Source organism: Gekko japonicus, unplaced genomic scaffold (assembly GCF_001447785.1).
Source record: "Gekko japonicus isolate JY-2015 unplaced genomic scaffold, Gekko_japonicus_V1.1 scaffold3415, whole genome shotgun sequence".
NCBI classification, from domain to species: Eukaryota; Metazoa; Chordata; class Lepidosauria; order Squamata; family Gekkonidae; genus Gekko; species Gekko japonicus.
Genome location: NW_015169884.1, coordinates 46394 through 56590, shown reverse-complemented (window position 1 = coordinate 56590; position 10197 = coordinate 46394). Strand labels below are relative to the sequence as shown.

The 10197-nt window shown below is 39.7% G+C and overlaps 1 protein-coding gene across 1 annotated transcript in view; it reads right to left on the bottom strand.

Annotated features, from left to right (window-relative positions):
* The window catches only part of STK33 (serine/threonine kinase 33), a gene marked incomplete at its 5' end in the record, with an annotated part of 49722 nt that overhangs the window by 3288 nt on the left and 36237 nt on the right, over window positions 1-10197 (bottom strand). The window contains 3 exons of the mRNA XM_015417462.1: window positions 700-942; window positions 7396-7481; window positions 7740-7852. Coding sequence (XP_015272948.1) covers window positions 700-942; window positions 7396-7481; window positions 7740-7852 — 442 coding nt within the window. The remainder of the gene's footprint in view (window positions 1-699; window positions 943-7395; window positions 7482-7739; window positions 7853-10197) is intronic.

Here is a 10197-nt window from a genome sequence, read left to right as displayed (position 1 = left end):
GACAGCGCTGGCTCTTCGGCTTTGAAACGGAGATGAGCACCGCAACCCTAGAGTCGGACTCGACTGGCTTTCGAGCAAGGGAACCTTTACCTTTACTAAGGTCTCTAAAGGCAGTTTCTAACCACACTACACCAGGGACTCTTCAAAGTTAACTCCCTGTTTGACTGGGTAGGGAAATTCCTTCTGTCACTATAAGACCTATCCCCTTTCTTTGACCCGAATGGGAGTCTCTAACTACCCACTGGTCCTTGCCAACTTTCCCCAGTTCTCCTGTCTGTGTTAAACTGCTCTCAGCTAAGGCTGAAATCAGACTGTCAGTACTGACTGACTCTCTCCTCAGGATGCAGACTCTCTCTGCTCAGCTGATGCTAACCAATCAGATCACTTGGAGCAGCCTGTCACTCAAGGCCCTCTGTTTATGTGAAGAATTAACCCTTCACAGCCCTTCAGTTGTTTGTACAGCACTTCTAAACTTTTTAAAAAGTGCAGTCCATCACAGCTGCGTTTCGAGAGTCCTGCTTGAGGTAGTTTACAAGTAATACCACAAAATCATAAAATATCACAGCTTAGCAATATAGAAAAAGAACATTAAAATTACATAAAACCACCACTGAGCACCCTAAAAAATATCCATAAAACAGGCTCTATGCCTAGTTTTTGAATTTTTTTTCATTGTACAAATATCAGGTCAACTGTTACCTGTTTTGTGGGTGTGGAGGGTTTGCTGCTCCCACTCTCTGTCTCTGTCCCAGCCTCTGAGTTGCCATTGCTACTAATAGGACTCTCTTGGCCTTCATGGTTTTCTTCCTGTTGAGCACCACCTGATGCACTATTCAGGTCATCTACGATAAAGCATACTTCTCCAGTCTCAGCACCACTGTTGTTATTCCACTTTTTCATTAGCTCAAGAACATTACAGGGTCTCTGGATGTCTGTTTCACCCTAAACAGTAATATTAACTTTAGTTGTCAGTTTTAATAATATTTTGATTCAGCTACAAACCAGAAACCAAACCAAACCAAGGCAAGTAGTCTAAAGAAAGAAAATCTATTAGGGAGAAAATCTATTTCGGGGGGGGGGGGACACACATTCAGAAGTATCTTAAAGTTTAAGTAAATTTGGTCTCATAAGAATAAATACAACAGACTACCTGTTGACACTCTCATACTCCTCTTCACCACCCACCCATCTGCCTGTTCATTCTAACACCCACACATCCTTTTCCCACGGGGAGAAGGCAGGCAAGAAGTTGCTCCAGTTACTGCCACTAACCGTGTGCATGTTCTGTGGGGGCACTGGATGATGCGTGTGACCAAAAGTGCACTCAGGCATGCAAACAGGCAGCAGGAGGGCTTGTGAGCAAAGGAAGTGCACGTGCTGGGAAAAGGCCATGGGGGGTTGGCAACAGTGGGGGGTGGGGGTGGCAGCAATTGGGGGAGGAGTCTGGGTAGACAGCCTCCTGCCAAGCAATCTGGAACTGGTCCTGGGCACAAGTAGTATCACCAAGCTACGGACCTTCATCATGCATGATCTGATCATAGCTATCTTATCATATCCGGATTAAACGGTGCATTTGCAACACGCTCCATGTCAGGCTGCTGATGGAGACTGTTCAGGAACGGCAACTAATATAAATTGTGGTATCCAGGTGTCGACTGGGAACTTTTCTTGCCAATCGTAAAAGAGCTATAAGCATTGACTACCTATTTGTTTCTAAGCACAATTCAAAATGCTGGTTATTACCTTAATGTCTAAATAGTTGGGCCTATTTGAAGGGACACTTGCTCCTATACAAACTTACTCACCAGTTAAGAGATTGGATCCAGGTCCTGCTCTATATGCCCTCACTCCGAGAAGTGTGGCAGGTGACTGCCAGGGACAGGGCTTCTTCTGTGAGGGCATCTCATCTTTAGAAAGTTTTCATACATCCAGCAACCAGCTACCCCCCCCATGAAATGGCTGGCAGCTACCCCAGTTACAGGTGCTAAATGAAAGCTTTTCTGTTCACTCGGTCTTTTTGTTTATGGCACTTGGTTGGGGTAAATTGTTGGGAGTTTCGTCAGTTATTGTTTCCCATTACTTAGGCATATTGATTCTGTTGCAGGGATAGTGGTTAGAGTGAAACCCCCCTCTCCCAGTGAAACTTGCTGGGTGACCTTGGGACATTCAAACCTTTTCAGCCTAACCTACCTCACAGGGTAAGGATAAAATGATGGAGAGGAGAACAATGTAAGATGGTTTGAGTCCCCACTGGGGGAAAAGGTATAAATGAAGTAGATAAATAAAATAAAACTTTAAGTAGGTCTTTGTAAAGTGTGGACTGATTATGATTTTGTTCTGGAATAGTAATTTCTAAAGCCTTTGGCTAAGAGTAATTCTGTACAAATTCCACCCCCTCAGCCTGTTGTCAGACAATAAACACAGAAGGCAATGTGCAGGAGGGCTGCTGTGAAGGATCAGTACTGTATTGTTTTTAAAAAGACTTGCTGTAAAAAGCATATGCTTTATTATTTTTAAAAAATCCAGAGATGAGTGTTTTAAAAGTCTGTACCTATATGTATAAAATAACATGTGAATGCATCTTTTCAATGTAAAGGTCTTCTATGTAATATGAAGTAGGGATGGGCACAAACCTAAAAATTCTGGTTTTTTAAAAAATGGCTGGCAACCATTTAACCCGTCCATTTCACTTTCCCCCACTTCGAAGCAGGGGTGGGACTCACAGGTTTAATGGCTCACAGCCATTAAAACCTAACAGCTGATGGGTGGGCCCCACTGGGGGGAAAGGTAAGGTATAAATGAAGTAAATAAATAAAATAAAAATTTAAGTAGGTCTGTGTGAAGTGTGGACTGATTATGATTTTGTTCTGGAATAGTAATTTCTAAAGCCTTTGGCTAAGAGTAAATTTGTACAAATTCAGGGGGAAGCAGGGGGGAAGTGAAATCAACCAGTGAAATGGCTGCCAGCCACTTCCTTGGGGGGGGGTGCAAAATGGACTGGTGAAATGGCTCACAGCCATTTAAACCTAACTGCAGACCCGTGCTGCTCAGCTGTTAGGTTTAAATGGTCTGAACAGCTGAATTGGACAAAGTCCAGTAAATATTCAGGGAAGGCACCTTCCCCAGACATTGGTTTGGGGGCTCTGAACCGGGCCAAGTTCATGCCAAATTTTGACTTGTGAACCAGTTCATGCCCATCCCTAATATGAAATTTCAGTCCCTGCCCAGATCCACAAGAAGTTACTGGGATTCAACATAATATGACCAGGAGGAGATCCTCTATAGCAACCACTGGCTGGTATTTGATTTCATCATTTGACTTACTATAGCATGAGGCATGTATATGAAATTGGGGGGGGGGAGATATTGGCATAAGAAAGACATACACACAAAGAATTAGTTTTACATAAATAAAAGTAATGTATTCTTAGACCTTCTGAATTTATAGAATGATTTTCAGAAGTGGACTCCAATTTTGCAGCTGCAAATTTACATCTGTAATTAACTGTAGACAAATTGATGTTGCAGACATCCAAATAGCTACCTTATTTGCAAGCACATTCAGGTAATTAAATTTCTAAGTGCACAAAATCACACCTACAAAATAAGAGCCTGGGTTGTGGCCTCAAGGAAAAAAACCCTATGTTTTAAAAAGCTACGAATACTTAAATAGCACATGAAATGGAAGGGTGGTTGTGTTCTGACAGTTTTTAAGAAAGTGGAACCACTTAAGTTAATTGTCTATATTGCCTCATTTGAACACCTGTTGAGTTTAATTGGCTAGCATCTGGTGCTAATTGTGGGGAAAGTGGAGGATTACTAATTGGTTGCCTTTTAGATTGTTTCATTTTCTTTTGTCTTTCCTTCAAGCCTTTTCTGTTCCGATTTTAAGGGAGTGTAAGTCACAGTGAGATTTAAGGCACAGAATGAAGCAGTATGCCCTTCCATCATGTGGCACCCAGCATATGTCAGAAACATATTTTCCAATTTGAGCTCTCCAGTAGATGGTTGTTCTGAATGGCAATACTCCCACACCACAGCACCCAAAGTAGGATAAAGGTTGTTGGAGAAGCTATACAGAAAAAGAGGTCTGGAGAAGTTACGGTGGCAAAAAAAAAAAATCACTATTATTTTACTATATTTCTATACTTTGTGATTAGAACTCTCAAAGTGGTTTCTAACATTAAAAAAAATCACCTTTTGCAATATGTGTGAAGAACGTCATAAATATCAAAAGGAAAGATCAGCTAAACTGCTAACCGGTAAACAATTTGTGTTGGAACACTCCCCAATAGAGAAGAATATTTACTGGTGAACACAGATTTGTGCTCGGTAAAAACAAAAGTCTGGGCAAGGGAAGCACAAAAGGGAAACAACAACAACAAAGTAACTGATTATGTAAATACGTTACTCATTAGAAATAGCAGAAATACCTGCTAAGCAATAACATGTTCCATGAACTCCAAACCTTTTTGTACATTAACTCCTTCTTAACAGCAGCAGATATCACAGCATTCCCAAGGACAAGACCCTACAATCATTTGGTAATAATCTTGTACTCAAAAACTTCTAGAAATCAAGAACTAATTCCGCCAATCCGGGTGTTAAATACTAGGTTCTAGACAGATTGCAGTGATCAGCTTTGGTTTATTAAGTGATATCAGCAAACTACCAGACAAGCTAGCAGGGCTGGAGCTCTGCTTATAAGCATGAAAAACACCACACCCAACACACACACACTCCCAGTGATAGGCTATTTACATGACACTGTTAGTTCCTGAATCCAGGCAAGCTATTGTTCTAAAGAAGCAAGCTCAGCCCATTCTAGGTACAGCTAGAGGAAAGGCTTAGGCTCAATACATAACACTGGGCAGGGGTCATTTTGTAGAACAAGAAGTGCAGGAGCTCATTTGCATAACTCATTTGCATATGCCACATACCCTGACAAAGGGCAGGCATACAAGCCCGCGGCGGGAGGGCTGGAAAAGGGAAGGGCTGGCAGGCAGACATGCCTGTGTTCCCCGACCGATCTTCTCCAGGTGCCCCAGGCATGTTTAGAATGCCTTTCTTTCCCTTCCCCATCTGGGGAAGGGAAAGAAAGGCATTTAAATCCCCCCAGGTGGGGGTGGGGACTCTGCAAGCTTTCCCTGGCCCATCCGCCTGTGTGGGCGGGCCAGGAAAGGCAGTGGGGGGTGCCCCGCCCATGGGCTCCTTAGTGCCGGAGCGCCATTCCGGCACGGTCCGGCAGGAAATGACCCCTGACACTGGGTATACGTTTACTAGCTGATTTTATGCAGAAAGTTGATTTTTGGTAAACAGCACCAGCTGACCAAACAAAAAATGGACACTGCAATCCTAAGCACTAACGTCAATGGATTTAGTGTTGGGGGGGAGCGGGGGGGTACACTACATCACTCTAAGTGTGTGAAGATGTTATCTCCTTGAATGGGATGCTTCTCTTTGTCTTTACCTGGGATCTGCCCTCTGACTCCTCCTCTCTCACTTTGTCCTCTCCCTCTATGCACATGGCCTTCCATGGAAACCCGTGTCTCTGCAGGTCTCTCCTGTACAGACAATGCCCTCATACTCCCACACACATGATGCCAGACAAGCTGGCCATTTGTGATAGGTAAAATACTCTTTAGATTAGGCTTCTTTCTCTTCTTTTGACTACAACCTGAATGTGACCTGGATCTACTTGAATAAATGTAAGTTACCTTTTTTGCAATATACTTCTTGGGAGATTTATCTAGGGAGATCAGTATCACACTTCTATGACTGGGCAAACTCTGCTATATTAAACCAAATATCCCAGTATTTAGAACGGTGTGACTCTGCTTAGGATAGCACTGCGGGAGATCAATACTAAGTAGGTCTACTCAGGATCATTCTCCAGTCTATTGAATGAGGTTTACTGCTAGCAAAGTGTTCTTAGGACTGCACTGCCACTGCATTTAAAGGAAATATCCACCAACATACTTGTGGATTATAATATTCCCTGTTTTCGGTACTTCATACACAACAGACACTAGCAAGATTCTGCGAGAATTCTTCCCAAATGGTCAGATTCTTCAATTTCACTGTGAAAGCTTCTACAATTGCAGAAAGCTGTATTTCTAATATCTTGGGTATTTCCATGCTCAATGATTAAGCCAAAGTCTTACAAAATGGCCTTTGTTCTTTATCCCAGGAGCAGCTATAAATGGAAACTTTTGCCAGAAATATTAGACTGTATTTAGGATTTTAGCATAGGGCTCCCTTTCTTTCAGAACATGTTGTTAGCCAACAACACCTTGCAACCACAACTACCTGCAGAACAAATAGCATATCCCCAAATAATCAAAGGTACACATAAAATCACATGCACTTCCATTCTTTTGTCATTGATTATTTATTAGCAATGCCTTGTGCCAGATTCTTTTAAAAATGTCATCTCTAATTGTGTAGAATTATGATATCTGCCACATCTTTTCAGAACAAGTCATTATAGTCTCCTGATGGGAGAGTTCAGTTCCATATGCATTAAAAGTCTTGTGTGCCATTTGTCACCAAGGAGGTTTTTTTAAAAAACACAGAAGAAGCCTCTACATGATAAAGCACTTTCCATGCTATGCATCTGGACATTGTGAAATCATTAAGGCTTTGAAGATAAAAGTCTGAAGCCTGAACTACTACCCAGACGTTCAGTGGGGTTTAGTACCATAATTTACACTACAGAGCGTGGTTCTCAGCACATCCGAAAATTAGGCTTCCAAAGAATGCCTTAATAAACAATGGAGATAATTTATATGCAAGGTACTTACTACTGAAGTCTGAACACAATATTCTTGTACTTCCTAACAAAATCAAACATGTTTCTTACTAAAGTGGCTCCCAGAATCATTTAGTATCACAGGCTGTCAATTCAACTGTACATCAACTTCAAGCATCTACCTCTTCCTTTTACAGCTCCCCGCTTCAGTGCCCAACCTAGGAAACCAACTCTTAAAATAATAAATTCTGATACTAGGGCACAAGCCTCTAAGTCAGGGAGTAGAGTCCAGAGCAATACCTTGTCTAGATAGACAATTTTTTTTAAAAAAACGTTGAAGTAAAAGAAGATGATGGGGGGGTTGTTTTGTTTTTTTACATGCAACCATACAAAAAGCAAGACAAAAACAAATACAGCACTATCAGGCCATTTTTCTAACTAGCTGGCACCCCAAAACCAGCCATCTGTTAACACCTTTGTCCTTTACCTTTCCATTTTTTTAAATACCAATGTACTTAGAATGGTGTAACTCTGCTTAGAAGAGTAATGAAAAAGCAGTGATGCAGTATCTGAATCTCACTGATAAAAATTAATTTTATACATAAAGGTAAAAACGGTTTTAAGAAATTTAAAAGGAAACTTACTGTTATCCATTGGTTATCAAGGAGTTCATTAGCAGTGATTCTGTGGGCAGGATCTACTTTCATAAGCAGCTGCAACACATGTTTGGCTATAAAAGAGAGAGGCATTCTTTCTGTTAGCAATAACAGATACGTTTTTCCAGTTGTCTCAAAGTGCTTCAGGCCAGCAGAGAATATTTTACCTCTCATACTAAGCTCATTCATCAGCTTTGCAAATTTTTCTTCTTATCAATTTTACATTTATAAGAAAACACATTCCTTAATGGTAGTAAAAAGGTTAAAAAAACAAAAGAGTGGCCAGTTGCTGTGTTTCTTACTGGTGCTGTTGTCATACAGTTTCAACTTACCAGCCTCACTGATTGATTTCCAGACTGAATGTTCATAATGAAGGTCTCCTTTCCTTATGATTTCAAAAAGTTTTTCTTCTGAGCTTGCTAGAAAAGGTGGTTCACCACACAACCTATTGTGAGGGGGGAAAGCCACTTTATATTCTATTTCTACTTTCTTACCTTTCCTTTAAGGTTCTGCATTCTACCTTTTCCATTTTAGGGCTATATTATTCCTTACATTCATACTAAGACAACCATGCCTTATTATTCCACAGCTAAAATACTCAATACCCAATATTTAGAAGAAAAGATTTAGGATATGGAAAACATGCATTATTAAAGGTAGCAAGGATTTTTGTCTATCACAATTTTCAAATCTTCAGTTGAGTAATAAGACTACAATCAACCCAATAAAATCTTGGCATGCTAGGCTAAAATATCGTGTACCAAGATTAGAAATCTATATGAAAAACTGCCTCAGTGTTCTATTTCTGTGTAATCACTTTTCTTCTGTCAAGTATATCTCAGCTTGGATAACTCCATTAACACAAACACCTTGTCTTTTTTTCCAGCTAGAAATTGAATTTGTATTGTTATGCAATTTATAGGGAATTAAACTGCGATTGATAGGCATATTGGGTATCAAGGCACAAAATGCAAAAAGAAACAAGAAAACATTCCAGGAGCTATTGTTAATGTGGCATTTAGAAGAAAACTGCGCAGGGAAGTGTACTCTCCACCTCTAAGGCATGTGCACCCACTGGTGATGGCCCTTGAGGAGGGAGAAGTAAGTGCTAATTCCTGGGCTAAAGCTGTAGAATGTACTGTTACAGTTCCCATGTGTGTGACTGTACAGAAATGGCGACAAAACAGTTTGGTGTAGTGGTTAAGTGCGCGGACTCTAATCTGGGAGAACTGGGTTTGATTCCCCACTCCTCCACTTGCACCTGGCTGGATGACCTGGGGCAAGTCATAGTTCTGATAAGAGCCGTTCTTGAAAAAGAGCAGTTTCTGTCAAGAGCTCTCTCAGCCCCACCTACCTCACAGGGTGTCTGTTGTGGGGAGGAGAAAGGAAAGGAGTTTGTAAGCCACTCTGAGACACCTTTGGGTAGTGAAGGGCGGGGTATAAATCCAATCTGTTCTTCTCTTCTTCTTAGAAAATTTGTCAGCCTTCACTTTTATAATACTAGTATAATAGTCATTATAAATAATGGTAATTTTATAATAATAATAATTTAACATGGGCATTGCGCAAGTACTAAAATATGCAGCCAATGAAAAATAAAATAGTGGAATACAAAATACCAAGTAAAAGAATAGCAAGTAAAACCAATTTCATCTGGTGCACAGAACTCAGAAGGTTCCAGGCAAACCTCGACAGAGAGGTTATTCTATAAACAACCATCACCAAAAGAGCCCTTTCTCTAATACTCAAGTGCCATGCCATAATGGTGGAGCATTCTGTCCAAGTAGGGCCCACTAGGAGTCTTCACTACATAGTTTCAGGTAGCAGTTAAAAACATTTTTATTTTAAAAAGTTGCTTTTTATGGTAGAAATGGACAAATTGACAAGGAAACAATAATAAAGATGAAGAAGAGTTTTTTGCAGATTGGATGGACTTTAAAGAATACCTAGAGAAACACTGGGATGTTAAGAATAATTTACTTTGTTTGGATAATTATTAAGATTTAAGACTAGAGAAATCCGGAAATAGTCGAATATATGATGATAGTAGTTAAAGAAATGTTACCTATATAAGTTGAATATACGTTGATAGCAGTTAAAGAAAAATGTTACCTATAAAGTTTTGTTTTAGAGGAAATGATAGATAAGAAGAAGTAGGATAAGAAGGGGGTGGGAGCACTGCGGGAAGCCATGGGATGAGGAGGGAGGGTAAAGAGAAAAAAGGGTATATAGTAAATGAAGAAATGTTTTAATGTTGGACATGTGGTTATATCCTGATAATAAAATGGTTTTTAAAAAACAAAACAAAAACATTTTATTAGGGCAAACATTTTAAATTTTATGTTTTTTTGGTTTTTTTATTAATTTATTTCGTTTTCAATCGAATATATATATTTGCCAACATTGTTATACATTACTTTATATAAAGTTCATTTCTCCTCCTTATACATAATATAATATAGTATAACTTTCCATATTTTTGAGTCTAATCCATCTTCTTTATCTTCAGCCAATCATATATTATTTTCCATCTCTTCCAAAATACCTCCTCTGGTTTGTTTTGTAGCGATATATTTAACTTATCCATTTCTGCAGCTTCCAATATCTTATATTTAAGTTCCTTTATTGTAGGGATGACCTTGGATTTCCAACTTTTCGCATTAAGTATTCTAGCCGCTGTTAATATGTATACACTTATATAAGTAAGATCCTTTATATTGTCTGATAATATGCTAAGTAAGTAGGCTTCAGGTATTAATGGAACATTGATTTTTAAAATATCTAGAAAAA